We start from the raw sequence: 15,857 nt of genomic DNA on the forward strand, positions 1-15,857 counted from the left end.
TCTGAACATATAAGATACTTCAATGAAAAGTTACAAACAAAACAAAACACACACATACAGAGCCAGGGACCACAAGGACAATTTGTATTCTTATTGTCTAAAAAAATTGGTTTAAGGGCACCTGGGTGGCTCAGTCTGTTAGGCATCCAACTCTTGATTTCAGCTCAGGTTGTGATCTCACGGATCACAGGATTAAGCCCCAAGTCAGGCTCTGTGCTGACAATGCAGACAGTGCCTGCTTAGGATTCTCTCTCTCCCTTTCTCTCTCTCTCTCTCTTTGCCCCTGCCCTGCCCGCACGTGCTCATGTGCTCTCTTGCGTGCACCCTCTCTCTCTCTCTCAAAATAAACTTAAAATAAATTTTTTAAGTTGGTTAGTAGTTAAGAAAATTTTTTAAATTTAGCATAAAAAATAAATTACATACAAAAAATCACAAGGATAAAAATAATATCCATTCTTGCTTGTCTCATGGATACTTCTAACATTGAAAGCAGCACTTGTTAGAACCTAAAAGTCTGCAAAAATTTCAAGAGCTATCCATCATGGTTTGCTCAGAATATATAACATATTCAGCCCAACGCCCTTTCTACACATCATCCAAACTGTTCTCACCTCTTCCAGTATTTTTTTTTTTTTATATCGGGTAACATATAAATCTATTAACTGTGGATCACACGGTTAAAGGGGTCTGAAAGCTCAGGCTATACGGCTGGCCTGGTTTAGACCTCACCATCCTTGGATATAAGTAAAAGTGTTCGTGGAAAATAAAAGGGTAGGTTTTGAGACTGGTGGAACTTGGTACAGAACAAGACTCCAAGAACAGCCTCTAGGCCCCCTTCCAAAGCAAACTCTGCTATGGCGGCTGCTCCGCTCTGCTCCATAAAGCTCAGCACTAGAGGGCAAGACCAGGCTCTGTGGCCTGGAAAATTACTGCAGTGCAAGTACCAGCAGCTCCTAAAACCAGCACAGAAGCGGTTGTTTCAGAAGACCTCGTGCTGCAAAGCAGTTATAACCGTGCAGGGCGTCTGAACAACTCCCAGGGTGTAGGAAGTAGCCTCAGCGTCCCTGCGCAGGCGCATGGGGCCTCGACTTGGACTGAGGGTCCCTGGCTGGTGGGGGCAGGAGAGATGGCGAGGTGTGTTGCTGCAATTCGCCTGGTCATGTCAGAAGGAGAAGGGAAGAGACCAGGGAAAGGAGATGCCAAGTGTGGGTAAGGTCTCCTGCTGTCACACATGGCGTTCCGGGTACAGACAGCTCTGGGTCCAAAGAAAGCACTGGTGGCTGAATTCTTACCCTTTGCATATGTGTTGTAAGGCTATTGTTGTTTACACGTATTATACAAGGAACAAGAATTCCTAGGTTCTATTCTTGGACTGGTCACTGATAAACTCTCTGCCAGTGGAAAATATCAGGTGCTTGGAAATTCAGAGCTTACCATCCACAACCAGGAGGTATTCATTCAAGTGCCTAGCTTGGGCCTAGAATTGGACAGTGATTTGAAGATGCACACAGCAGCCAGGTGGCCGGGATGGCAGGATAAAGAGACATAAGTAGGACGCAGGAACAGGAATCAGAGATGCCACGGGAACGAAGGGCAGTCCGGCCAGCGCAGCATGAGACCCGGTCCCAGGCCCCCGGGAGGACAGGAAGCAGTTCTGCCTCCCTTCAAACACTTGCTTCTGCCTGAGTGTCAACCCTGAGCCACACCATCCCCGCTGTGCCCACACCTTGGTCACATTTGCTTCTCCCTCTCTCCCTGCCTGCAACTCAGATTACTGTTCCACCCTGAGTTACCTCTGTTACTGGAGGGTCTGTATCTTTTCCAGGTCACAATGGCAGTGGTGACCCAGGAGCTGACATCTGTAGGCGTGCCTACCGCAGCCCATTCAAACTCAATCAGAAATCACAAGGGCCAACTAGAGAGATGTGTGACAGATTTAAGGCAGCAAAAGCCGATTAATTCCTGGGCTTGAGAACACTTTGGGGTGCAGCAGGTAAACCTGGCACTAGAATGGAGACATACCAGACCCGGCCTTGTGAGATCTAGAAAGAAGCCGGTGCATGCTATCATTCTGCCCTGGCTCTGCGCCAAAATGCAATCTCTTGGCTCCAGCAACAAGTTAGTCCCAGCAGTAGGTCAATTATAGAGCAAAGAACCTAGAAACCATTTTAGTCCAGACCTCTGCCCTCAGGCAGGATTTAGCTAATCCAATCTGAACAAATGGGTATAACTTGTTAAAACCTGCCAGAATGGAGAGTCTTTAACTTCCAATAATAGTCTGTTCCCAGGGCTGCTTTTCAGCTGGTACAGACCAGTACAGCTGTACCAGTTATTAAAATACAGAAATACTTAAGAACATGTTGGTATACAGTGAGTGCCCCAAGCCCTCTGAATGCCCCACTACCACCTGACCTGTCCCCAGGAGAGTTTCATGACTCAGCAGCTAAAGGGCCAATGTCAGCCACAGCAAGAGATCTTCATATCCAGTTCAGGCATCATCCATACTAAAGTACCTTAACACTGTTTCACCCTTGCCGGTTTCATCCTACAATGCTACCTACCCTATTCTAGAACTTGCAACTGCTTTTTCTCATCTACTGAATAAATGCCAGTCTTTGAGGTTGTTATTCAAAGTCTTTCATAATATAGCACCATCCTATATTCTCCCTCCTACTCTCTGCTTCATCAAACCCAGATGCTCAACATTCCCAAACATTAAGTTTTCCTTGGTCTTTGTTTACACTGCTTTCTGCCTGGAATAGCCTCCTCTTTCCATATCCATTAAAATCTTACCCACTCCTCAGGATCTCCTGAAATGTCACCATTTGCATGTAATATTAGTTGAAAGAGCCACATCCCATCTCCAAAAGTGTCACAGCAACATCTAGATTCTACATTTGTAAAACTTAATGCTTGTTCCATATTACGATTATTTTTGTAGATGCACCTGAACTCTCTAGATGCCTAGAGAGGCAGGTGTTGCGAGGGCAGAAACCATGATCTAGTCATCATTATATCTACGTGACCTCGCACAATGCCTTGCTCAAGCTATGGGCTAAATATCTGTTAGAATGAGTGAGTGAACAGCTCTAATTCTTTTGTCCAAGGAACCCATTTTCTATCTGTTGAAGATCCAGGTTGTTTTTCTCTAAAGTTACTCCACTTGTGGTTGTATCTCTTTCTACATATGGAGCCCAAATTGCACGTCACCCATATCTTAAAGTACTGGGTTATTCCATGAAGATGAAGCAGGAAGCATGCTGCCCTGTCATTACTTTACCACCCTGGAGTCTGTGACTGCCATTTCTCCATTCGCTTCTTCCAGCATCAGATCAACGTGCCCGTTGCACAGGGACAGGCAAATGAAAGGTTCTTGGTAAAGGAGGCTGGCCTTACAGATGACAAGGAAGGCTGGTGGTAGAGTGAGTTGGCAGGGATTGCCAGAGAGAGGAGGCAGGGTGGCTTGTTGGGAAGCAGAGCCAAGATGGGACTCTGGCTGCTGTGGTCAAGGCCACGGATGCAGTCCTGGGAGGGGAGTTTTATTGCCCTGGTTGCTGTTGGTACGCCAGGGTGTAAAGGAGGGAATGCTAGTAAGACTTTCCTTACCTCTATTTTTAAATTCCTCCTTCCCTGCTCTCCCTCCAGAGGAACAGCTCTGAGCTGGGAGTAAGACCTATAGACAAGAGAGGACTTTGATGAAAGATGTCTGGACTTCTTAAAAACAAAGAAGGATGGGAAATAAGGAGCCAGAAACCACAGCCACTGTCTAAATCTCATTCCAAAAGGAAATCCAGGAAAAAGTAGAATACGATGCGACAGCCCAGCATGAAAACACCCTGCACAACACATAGGTTTTGGGGTTCTAAGAAGCTGAGAAGAGGAAACAAATGACCCATCAGGACCCAGGCTTGGGCTCTCATTCAAAATGATGGTTAGGGTGGCACCTGGGTGGCTTAGTCAGTTGAACGTCCGACTTCAGCAAAGGTCATGATCTCGTGGTGAGTTTGAGCCCCACATCCGTCTCACTGCTGTCAGACTGTCAGTGCAGAACCTGCTTCATATCCTCTGTCTGTCTCTGTGCCCCTCCCCTGCTTGTGCTCTCCCCAAAATAAACAAATATTTTTTTAAAATGATGGTTAGAGAAATAAAGACATTGCTGAATTGGAGGCTAGGAACATTTTGGGAAAGGAAACTGATTAAAAACCCAGTCAGAGGGGTGCCTGGGTGGCTCAGTCTGTAGAGTATATGACTCTTGATCTCAGGGTTGTGAGTTTGAGCCCCACACTGGGTATAGAGATGACTTAAAAATAAAATCTTAAAAAAAAAAAAAAAGGAAACCCAGTCAGAGTTAAGATTCTTCTAGTAGGGAAACCAAACAGACCCAAGAATTGGTAACTAAGAATGAAAAAGACAACAGGAGTCAGAAATTAGGAGCCAGAGTGTGAGATTAAGATGATGGCAAACTAGTTCTGATCTCCAAGGAGAAAACACACTTGAGGTAAGGGAAAGGGGTATGGGAGGTGGGAGGGAAGGAAGGGACATCACTAACTTCAGGGTCACAAAGCAACAGCTATCCTCTGTTTTTAATCTGTGCAGAGGATCCCCCTGGCTACCACATTAACAAAATGGTAGCCACATTGAGAAGGCGTGTCCCAATGAGGAGAGAAGGGAAATCCCTTCCCAGGGCCTCCCACCTGCACACACTCCAACCCGGCATGCCCCCTTGGGACTGAGTGGCCACTGAAAAGTAGGCTCACTCTGTGTTTCAGAGAGAAGAACGAGGCCTGGAGGAGGGAAGACAGAGCTATGGGAAAGCAAAATTTGGGCAACAGAAGAACTCTCCTATTTGGAGCTGTGGGGCTGTGGCGAAGCAGGGCCCTCTTCATGATGTGCTGGGCTCTTTGGCACTGGAAATGCTCAAGCAAGAGATATCACACAATCTAAGCATCCAGACTCAAGGGACCTTGGAGATCATTGAGTCCAACTTTCTCCCACCCGAGAAGCTGTCTTTTTCCCCTTGATCCTCCAACCAGTTAGTGTCCGAACCAGGATTGGAACTCCAGTCTCCCAACTCACAGCCAGAATTACTTCAACAGAGAGGTTCTACCATAAATACATGTCTCTACCCTGAATCAACTCAATTACTGACCTCAGTATTTCCCTCTCTTTGGCCACGGCAGGAGGCAAAGCACCACGCCCAACTCTGGGCAGAGCAGTTGTCACAAGGACTTGTCCAAGCACCTTCTCACCAGCAAAGTCATCACCACACCTTCACAATTTCCTGAAAGCAGGAAGTGAAGGCAGGGAAGACAATGTGCTAGAACTCCTCAGGCTTGGGCAGGGGACCTCCTCTCCACTCCTTTTTCCTGCTATTACTGTCCTTTAACAGTCCCTGACACTTTCGGAGTTTTACTCCATCAACAGTAAATTGAAAATGACCTCGGATAGCCAGGACTGTTGAAACGAGAAAGAGGCCCCTCCACTTCCCTAGGAGAAAAGCGAGGCACAGAAAACTTAAGTGGCTTTATCTAAGTTAAAAAGAAGAGTAGGAAATCTAACCACTGCCGGGTCCACCGTGCCGTCCACGGTCTCCATGAGCAGGGTCTGGAGAGTTTGGTAGGTTCCGCAGCGTTCCGAAGAGAGCTTCGGGTAACTAGTTGGAGGGACAGCCAGAACCAGGAGAGGGGTCGGCTCAGTAAGGAAGAGGAAGGGCCTGGGAGGGGAGCGGCGCAGGGGGAGGGGGGAGGAGGGGGGTCTCGGAGGTATGGTTAAAATAAAGAGCCCCAGACAGAAAGCACAGCAGGACTGGAAACGGGGCGAGTCATGGAGAAGTCGCTGAGCAAAGTTTGGGCCGCGCTAACCGGAGCGCGCCGCCTCGGCGGACACGGCCGAGGGCACCCGGGGCACAGATCCCCAGCGCGCGCGTGGACCGCGCGTTTCTCTCGCTGGGGGGCTGCAAGCCTAGCGCGCTGGACCGAGGTGCCCGGCGTCTCGGCCAGCATTCCCGCGGGGCGGGCGGGAGCCTCTCTCCCCGTCGCCCTCCTAGGGGAGCAGCGAGCAGCCCCGAGGATGCCCCGGGCGGACAGGCCCGGGCTCGGAACTCGGCGACCGGTCCCCACGCCCCCTTCTCTCCGGAGCAGACAGCGGGGAGGCGCCAGGCACCTGGACACGAAAATGTGTCGGAAATCGGGTCTGAAGATGAGAGGCGGGTCTCCCCAACGCGGGGGCCACCGTTTGTGCCTCCTCCCACCTCTGCGCCCTCCCCGTCCTCCCCCCAACCCCCCCACCGGGCGCTACTTACTCCGGTTCAGGGGGTTCCCGCCGACCTGGGCCGACGCCACCAGCTCCAGATAAAGAGTCCAGAGCCCCACGGACACCAGGGCGAGCGCCAGCAGCAGCCGGAAGCGCCTCCGCAGCAGCTTGACCGGGCGCAGGAGCAGCAGGAGAACCGCGGCCCGGGGGCTCCCCATGGCGCGGCGCCCCGGCGGCCGCCGCCAGCGCGGGCTGCCCCGCACCCAGCCCCCGCCCCCCGGCCGGGCCCAGCGCCCCCGGCGCACGGCGGCCCAGCCCCAGCCCAGCGTCTCAGGGCTGCGCGGCGGCCGTGTCCCCCGGCCGCGCTCCAGCCGGGCGCCGGCTCATGCTCCGCGCGCGCGAGGGGTCCCTCTGGCTGCGCGGGCGCCTCGCGCCGCCTCTCAGGTCTCTCTCTCCGCGAGCCGAACCGGCGCCTCCTCCCCCGGTGTCCTCCGCGCCCGGCTCTCCTCTCCACGCCTCTCCTCGTCGCAGGCTCGCAGCCGCCCGCCCGCCCTCTCTCCCGCCTCCTCGCCCGCTCGCCGGCTCTCACACTCTGCCCACAGGCAGGCTTCCCTAGGTGCGCGCCCGCCCGCCTGCCTCTGCTCCGCCGCCTCCCGCTGGGGCTTTTTCTCCCAGCTCCGGCCGCGACCGCACTCCCACCTGTCCCGCCCCCGCCCGGGCCCCGCCCTCGGGGCACAGGTGGGCTCCGCCCCTGAGAAGCCCAAGGAAGAGGGAAGAGCCCCTGTGGGCTGCGAGACGCGGCCAGAGATTGGCGCCACTGCCAACTCGGGTAGGAAGCGGCGAGTTCTGATCCAAAATCCGTGTGATCGAGGGCAACTGAGGTACAGCCCAGGCATCTGGTGGTGGTACGCCCCAAGCCGAAGTGAAGTAGAAACTGGGTAGAAGCGGGGCGAGAGAGTGGGGGAGAGGTCATACTGGGGAAGAGCTGGGGGGGTTAATGCCTGAGACTTGGCCTTTCGTGGCTCTAACGACCCTACTTCCTATTTTAGGTATCAAGAGTAGGCATGATATTAGTTGGGAGGCAATGGCCACTTAACTCAGTCAGTTTCTTTCTCCAGGTTGGATTTGAAGACCCTTCTGTCCCAGTCTCGACCACATCAACAAGAGACCCTGGGGAAGTCATATGCACCCCAGATTGAGCCCGAAATGGTTTCTCCCAGACTGGGATGAAATAGCTCTTAGGGGAGAGTAGATGTTGGAGAGTTCTGAAGAAGAATTAGAAATAAAAAAGAAAGGGACTCAGAATTGAAAAGATCAAGATATTCTGTGTTCCAGTTCTCTGCCTTCCGGCAGGTAAAATAATTATCTGATTTAAATGAGATAATTGAGGTCCAGCTGAGCAGAGTGAGTTGCCTAAGGACAGTCAACAGGTAATAGTGCAGTTTTCTTTTCCACTCTCCTGGCGAAGTGGTCAGGAAACTGAAGGACATGAAGGATTAGAAGCATTCCCAGATATACATATTTTAAGTTTATTTATGTATTTATTTATTTTGAGAGAGAGAGAGGTGAGAGAGGGAGGAGGGAAGGAGCAGAAAGAGAGGGGCCCGGACCATGAGATCATAAGCTGAGCTGAAATCAAGAGTCAGATGCTTAACCAACTGAGCCATCCAGGTGACCCTTTTTTCAGACATATATTTTCTAATATTTATTTATTTTTAAGACAGAGAGAGATAGAGTGTGACTGGGAGAGGGGAAGAGAGAGAGGGAGACATAGACTCTGAAGCAGGCTCCAGGCTCTGAGCTGTCAGCACAGAGCTGGATGCGGGGCTCGAACTCACGAATCTTGAGATCATGACCTGAGTAGAAGTTGGACGTTTAACCGACTGAGCCGCCCAGGTGCCCTAGATATTTTTAAATCAAACAGACAACATGCAAATAGTGTTCCAAGATAGAAGTTCACAGAATTGACTGCTGTTCTCCTTCTCACTGCTAACACCTTAGTTAGATGCTCAATAGTCCAATAATCTCTAGGGACTGTTGTAACTTTTCCCAATTAGCCCCCCACCCCCAACATCCTCTCCCCACTACCACCAGATAGTCTTTATAAAATTCTTTTACATATTCATACACTTGCTCAAAAATATTTAATGGCTTCCTAGTGCTTACTGATTAAAATGCAAACTGTAAATTTGGAATTCAAAGCATTCCAAAACCTTTTCTAATTTTATGTGACCATATGAAACCTGTTTTAGCTAAAATGACTTCCTTCACTGCCCTCCAATACATTTTCTTTTCTAGTTGGTCAGGTTTGGCCCTTGCTTCAAGGTCCATTTCAGGCTCCATAAAGTTTTCTTGGACCAGCCCAGTCTTGAGCAACCCCAGCCTGCCCCACCCACTGATATGTACAGACTCCCCAACTTCACTGGGAGGCTTCAAGAGTGGGAAATTTGCATCCTCAATATGGAGCACAAAGTCCATTTTAGCATTCATTAATGTTTGAGGAGCAAACGTCCCCCAGAACTTTCAGTATACTTCTTAAAAAAAAAAAAAAAAAGTGGATCTGGAGAACACTTATCTCATAATAGCCCCAAGGAAATATCACTGCAAAGTTTCCAACCACAGATGTGACACTTCCCATGCTCTTTTTTCTCTCCAAAAGACTGAGAGACAGGAGCAGTGAGCAGCCAGTGTGGACAAGCTTGGCTGAGGCAGGTGTGAGGTCATCAGGGTCTCTGTAAATAGAGCCTCTCTCTCTCTCTCTCTCTCTCTTATTGGGAGCAACCAGACTGCTGTTAGGCTAAGTCACCTTCAGGACTTTGTGATGGAAACAGGTGGTAGCCGTACCACAATCTTCTCAAGACTAGCCCCCCTAAGAGAACACGTACAACCCCTTCCATCAACCAAACCCTTGAACTATCTATTATGTGGGAACTGGGAGACATATAACAGAGAGAGCATGCCATTTAGTCTAGGAGAAAAGATATTCCACCGAAAAAGAGCTCTAACAACCATAAAGGCTGACTTTCTGGTCAAAATAGTGATTTCCAAAGAAATTCAGAAAAGGAAAGAGATCACTGCACAACTCGGTTCTGTGCCCTCCTCTTCCCACTCTATGTGCTTATACTTTAAACAGATCATTTTTGGGGCTTCCGGCTGGCTCAGTTGGAGGAGCATGCAACTATTGGTCTTGGGGTCGTGAGTTCAAAACCCACATTAGGCTTAGAGATTACTTAAAAAAAAAAAAAAAAAAGATAATTTCTTTCTGTACTTATGGTGAGGGGGTGCAGGCTAGGCAGGGATCAGGAGGCCAGGAAACCATTGTGGCTCTCTCTCCCTCTTCTGGCTCTTTCCTGCTGTGGTTTCCTCCTCAGCACGGAGATATCCGTCACACCCAGAGTCTGCTTTCAGACTGCTTGCTCCAAATCCCTTTTTGACTCCTAATGATATCACAGCAAGGCGGCAGCCAGACTTTGAGACCCGAATTCTTTTTTCAATCAGTTGAGCTGGCTGTCATTCTCCCTCAGGTCCAGAGCTAAGTATATAGACTGAGGTATAATTTTAGTGGCACAGTATTGCGGCCAATGTCTGTTCATTGTCATGTCAATTTAACTGGAGACTCACTTGTTCTTCTGATGGTTTTCACTGTTCTTTTGCTCTCTCACTTCAGCCCTGGCACCTGTCCAGACTGCCCCAGGGTCACATTGCAAAATCACACCTGAAAGGGAAAATCATTTCCATCATGTCACCTGTAATACCAACGGGGTGGGCTCTGGTCTTCAGCTTGGCTAGGATGTCAGCATCAGGTCAAACCGCAAAGTTTCTTCCCAAACTACAGAAACTTTGTGAGAGAAGTCTAAGCTTTCTAAAATAGGCCAAGGCTAGCACAGGGACCAGAAAATTCTGGTCTGTAAAGAATTCAAAAGGGAATTGTGTGCAGTGACGAGTAGGTGTGGTAGCGGAGCTCTTGTGTCCAGAGCAATTCCTATTCTAGTCATAGGGATGTAGCACACATGGAGTAAACCCCATGGTCCTAGGGCTACCCTTCCCATTTCCTTAAACCTGATACCTACATGATAATGTGGCACCTTGAGCTTAGAGAACAATTTCATGTCTTTATCATATATGTTTTATTTCTTACAACCACAGGAGAATAGTAGGGAAAGTAGGAAAGGAGGAGGAGGAAAATAAATCCTCTATTTATGGATGAACTACATAAGCCTCAGTTTCTTCCGTGATCTACACCAAGTTCTGATTCCATCAGAACTAGAACCAGATCGTTAGCCTCTGGTTCTCTCTCCCTTGTATCCAGAGCACTCCTTCTCTGGCCTGACCTTCCATAGTCCCTTCTGCCTGTAGCGACCTCCACGTTTGTCTTTTACTTCAGGAGCTTCTCTGCTATTCAAAAGTATTTCGTGGAGATACCTTGGTAGTGGAAATCCTGACGATAAATCAGTGAGGTTTTTTGGGCCATTGCTAAGTCAATGTCTTAGACTGTGAAGTGGGGAGGGCCGAGTTCTTTCACTTTGACAGAATTCCTAAGAGAGAAGAGAACAGTGCTGAAGCTATCTCCCCGCGCCACGGCCCTCTGGGCAAACATTTATTTGTTTTATCTCTTCCATGTTTGTAGGTTTCACTAGTTCCATTTTACAGATAAGGAAATGGACTCAGAGATGTTTAATAACTTGCTCAAGGTGATGTAGGTGACCTGTGTCTTAACTGGGACTCAAACTCAGGCTTTCTAACTTCAGATCCAATGTGGATTTTTTTTTCCCCCTTTGTACACATTTCTCTGGAAGTTCCCCTGGAGCAATATATTCACCCTGGAAACTCTGAGCTCACTCTCGGCACATCCATAACTCACTGAGCCACATGATAATTCTCATTCTCCCCCTTTTCAACCCTCATCAATGCTTCCTGCTCTGCTCTTTACAGAAGAGGTCACTTTTTCCTCTCTCTTCCTCCCATGAGTCCCATCTTTTACAAGCCTTTCTACAGAGTTTGCTACTGTGGAGGCTAATCCCAGGAGAAAGTGGAAACCCTCACTGAATGCTTCTTAGTGGCTACTTCTCTTGATTTCCAGTGAAGTTGGGCCCTTCTCTCTCTCTCTCTCGATGATAGAAAGAATTGTATGAACTCTGGCCAAGCCCCAAGCCTTAGTTTCTCTCCATTTGTGGTCCTAAGTAATTTTGCCTACTGGATTGGGAAACAGATGAACATTGACCATCTTTACAGAAGAGTGTGTGCAAGATCGCATCATAGAGTCAAATGAACCAGATGAAGAGAATCAAAGAAAAGATGAACAGAGGGCAGAGATGTTAGGCTGAGGTATCAGAACAAAGCTTCTTCGCTTTCAGGGCAGACCCTGGGCAATTCACATACTGAGAGCTATGACTTCATCTCCCTCCCAAGCAAATGAGTTGTTCATTCGATCTGTAGCAAATGTAAGGCATGACCCAGACCGGAACTATATGCTTCAAATCTTAAAACTGGCATCTATTGCCGGGCCTTACTTCTCCTTCCAGTCTGCATTGTGAATGCCTCCCAAGTATTTCAACTTCCCTTCCTGTCTTCCTCCCCCAAGGAAAAGGATTCTCCAGCAAGTCAACAGACTTGCTCAAAAAATTAACTTTGACATGTTCAGGCTTTTCCACGGAGTAATAGCAATTATTCCCCTCCACTCAGATTTGCTTTGTTGCTGGGAGACCCACAAGGAGAGAGGGTAAACGGTGCTCTTCATTGCTCATTAGTTGGTGCTGAAACAGAAGCTAAATGGGCCTTCCCTGAGGCTCCACCTCCTGCCTCCCTGACCACTAAATCCCACTAGAAAGACATTCTCTCTTGTCTACATCCTGCAATCCACTGCTACAGATAATGGTCAGGAACTTTGTAGCTGAAGTTAAGGCATAGTGACCCCCCCGCCGGCTCTGGGTAGCTTCTTCCTCACTCCCACGTACTGGTAACGGTTGATGTCTAAGCACTCTGTGGCTCACCATGGTACTTGGGCTATAGTAACTCTCAGCGAACTCCTGGTACTTGCTTCTCTTCTCCTAAAACACAACCCACAGGTTTGGTCCCCACAAGTACAAACACACACAGGTGTAAACACACTCCCCTTTGGGGGGCTGTACAGATAGTAGACTCAGAGACAGCTTTCTGGCATGACTTGGCTCTCTGACAACACCTTCTGCAGCACTGAGGATGTTCTTAGCATTTTCAGAACACCCTGTAGGTCTCTAAGCCTCTGGGCAAGGCTGGATTTCCTACCTCTATTCTTTCATCCTGAAGAAACTCTTCTATACACAGCTATCGCTCCAGACTTCACAGCTTCTCAAATCCCTAACAGCACTTGTCAGTGACCACATCTGTTCTACAACCTGTACTCCTCCTATAGCATCCAGACCAGAAGTCACTCAATAGACACTCTGTAATAATGGGAAGTGTTCTTACTCCCCTGCCTCCTCTTCAGCCCACCCATTTAAGGATGTCTTCCTCTATTAAAGCGAAAGTGAGAATATGGATGTTCCTTTTCATGCCTCCAACACAAGTGAATCCACTCACCTGCTGGGAATGCTGCAGGCAACCCAGGCAAGTGCATGGCATGGTTGGATTAACCTACCTTATGGCTTTGCTAGGGAAGAACAATGATCCTAATGGCCAGTACATGTGCAGAGTGCCTCAAAACAGCTCCGGTGCTCAAGCCCCAGACAGACTTTCTGAAAACCTTCTTTGTCTAAGTTCATAGGTCCAGGCTATAAACTCTGGTGAGAGAACCCCAGCCATGCCACTTAACACTCAATCACTGTGGCATCTCAGCAGCACGTCTCCGTTCCCAGACGGTGATGCTGGGCACTGATGAGAGTCAGAGCTGTTGGTTTCAGGTTTCTCAGCCGTGTTATCTAAGGACCGGCTGCTTGGGATTTGATCAGGGCTGGTTTGGGAGAGAGGCAGACGCCGTCTTTTCCCCAGAACAGACTACCCTTTGAGCTCTGCCGCCACCCGGGCTGGGGATGGAAGAAAGAAAACAAAAATCCTCACTGTATGTGGTTCTCTGGAATTTAACTTGGCACTGGAGAGGGAAAATTAAAGAGCAACACTGCTCATCCGCTCTCAACGCCCTCTGCAGGCAGCAAAGCCCATTAACACTGAGGCCTGTCGGGACTAGAAAGGAGTTGGGGTGAGGACAAGATCCATTTCTCTCCCATCTTCTCCCTAGGTCAACACTAAGGTGTTGAGTAGGGAAGTCTGATTTAAAGTCCATTTACAAGAACCAGCCCTTTCACAAAGATGGCGCCAAAGGCAGAGAAGGAAGCCCCTGACCCTCCCAAAGCCAAAGCCAAAGCAAAGGCTTTGGAGGCCAAGAAAGCAGTTCTGTAAGGCGTCCACAGCACAGGAAAAGAGATCTGCATGTCACCTATCTTTTGACGGCCCAAGACACTGCGTCTCCGAAGGCAGCCCAAATATCTACGAAAGAGCGCCCCCAGGAGAAACAAGCTTGACCATTATGCCAGTCAAGTTCCTGCTGACTGAGTCAGCCAAGAATGAAGAAAACAGAAGACAACCACACACTTGTGTTCATTGTGGAGGTCAACGCCAACAAGTACCAGATCCAATAGGATGTGAGGAACCTCTACGACATTGATGTGGCCAAGGTCAACACCCTGATCAGGCCCAATGGAGGGAAGAAGACATATGTTCCACTGGCTCCTGACTATGACGCTTTGGATGTTGCCAACAAAATTGGGATCATCTAAACTGAGTCCAGCTGGCTAAATCTAAATATAAATTTTTTCACCATAAAAAAAATAATAAAGTCAGTTTCCAAGAATCAATTGAAACAGAACATTCTCATCAGAGAAGCTACGCAGAAAGGAAAGAAACCTAGTCTAGGGATCTGGTACAAGGACAGTGCAACTAGTCATGTGATGAGATTTTGTTTTGTTTTGTTTTCCTAGCCCTTCATATATTCCTGCATACATGGTGTGGGTGTGGTGGTAGTAGTATAGGGTGGTCAGGGTGGGTGCTGAGTATAAGAAAGCACTTTGGGAGAAAGTGAAATGCTGAGTTCTTCCCCAAACATTCCCTAGAGCTTCAAAAAAATTCTTCTGCCTTGACAAAGATTCTGCTCTCCAACCTGACATCTTACCCTCAGAAGAGGCCTGTCAATGCAGGTCACTAAGGGATACACATGGAAACCCCTGCATTCCACCATCCCAGCTCATTTTAGGGGACATTTCATGTTCTGTTTTCCTTTAGGTTATTAGCAAGTGAACTTGGGGACTTTAAATCAGTCTCTGATTTATTTTTCTAATCTGGAGTCAGTCACCCTTTGCTATATATTTTCCCATCCCAGCACTACCTCTGCTTACTAGGTGGGTTACTTTGCTTTCAGGTAGGTTTTCCCTTAAATTCCATGCTGTTCTTTGGGCGCCTGGCTGTCAGCAGAGCTTACAACTCTTGATCTTGGGGTTGTGAATTCGATCCCCATGTTGAGTGTAGAGATTACTTATAAATAAAAATTTTTTAAATAGTTTTTAAAAAAATTTCATACTGTTCTCAAGGGAGATTACTCCTGCTTTTTGATACCTCTAGGAAAAGAAATTCCAGAACATTCTCACCATTAGTTGCTGTAATCATAGAAAAGCAGATCACCTAGGGAAGATCCTGTGGGTGACGGAGTCCTGGGAACACTGACATTGTCATGACAAGCAGAAGGGAGTCAGACAAGGAGTAAGCAAACCCAGCAGACAGAGAAGTCAGGGAGGACAGAGGTCTATGAAGCAGGGAGAACATGTGAGGAGGGGGTAGCACCCTCAAATGCCAGTGCGCAGGAGGTGAAGCTGGAGGTCACATGTGACACACAAGGAGATGGGGCAGGATGAATTTGAGAGGGTTATGGTCAGACCGAGTAGAGGTGAAATACAGAATCCCAAAGATATTATAGAGGATTTGAACAAAGAACATATATAGAGAACGAAGAGTTTAATAAGGTCGTTTTTGGGGGGGAAGGATTTCATTGCTTTGACATGAAGCAAGAAAGCATAGCTTTTGGCACATAGAGAGTATAGCTATTCTGCAGAAGCTTATCAGGGGCTGGTCTGGCCTAGGGAGTGATACAAGAGCTGTAGGGCCAGAGTGGAGACTCTCTAGTTTAAGTAAGAGAGCCCCAGACAGACCAGTTCAATCTTGACCAATTATTGAGCGTGGGGCCAAAGGAAATCTTATCAAAATCTGCATGACAATACTACATCAGGTTCATTCAGATTTTAGATCCCTCTATTTAATATTTTATTATCCCTTTTTTTTTTTAAATGTTTTATTTATTTCTAGGAGAGAGAGAGAGAGAGACAGCATGAGCAGGGGAGGGTCAGAGAGAGAGGGAGTCACAGACTCTGAAACAGGCTCCAGGCTCCGAACTGGCAGTCAGCACAGAGCCTGACGCGGGGCTCGAACCCACGAACTGTGAGATCATGACCTGAGTGAAAGTCGGACGCTTAACCGACTAAGCCACCCTGGCGCCCCTTTTATTATCCCTTTCTAAATGTCAAGGCAAAGAACAGTCAACAAAGCAGTATCGAGATCGTACTAATTTAAAATTAGCACTGATA

The 15,857-nt window shown here is 48.3% G+C and overlaps 1 protein-coding gene and 1 pseudogene across 1 annotated transcript in view; one reads left to right on the top strand and one right to left on the bottom strand.

Annotated features, from left to right (window-relative positions):
• B4GALNT3 (beta-1,4-N-acetyl-galactosaminyltransferase 3) overlaps positions 1-6,470 on the bottom strand; it is a 99,471-nt gene extending 93,001 nt beyond the window's left edge. Inside the window, exon 1 of the mRNA XM_039236375.1 lies at positions 6,302-6,470. Within this exon, the coding sequence (XP_039092306.1) occupies positions 6,302-6,470 (169 nt within the window). The remainder of the gene's footprint in view (positions 1-6,301) is intronic.
• A 7,066-nt stretch (positions 6,471-13,536) lies between these two features.
• LOC120234451 lies at positions 13,537-14,003 on the top strand (annotated as a pseudogene).
• The last annotated feature ends 1,854 nt before the right edge of the window (positions 14,004-15,857 follow it).

Source organism: Hyaena hyaena, unplaced genomic scaffold (genome assembly GCF_003009895.1).
Source record: "Hyaena hyaena isolate Hyena2069 unplaced genomic scaffold, ASM300989v1 scaffold_108, whole genome shotgun sequence".
Taxonomy (NCBI): Eukaryota; Metazoa; Chordata; class Mammalia; order Carnivora; family Hyaenidae; genus Hyaena; species Hyaena hyaena.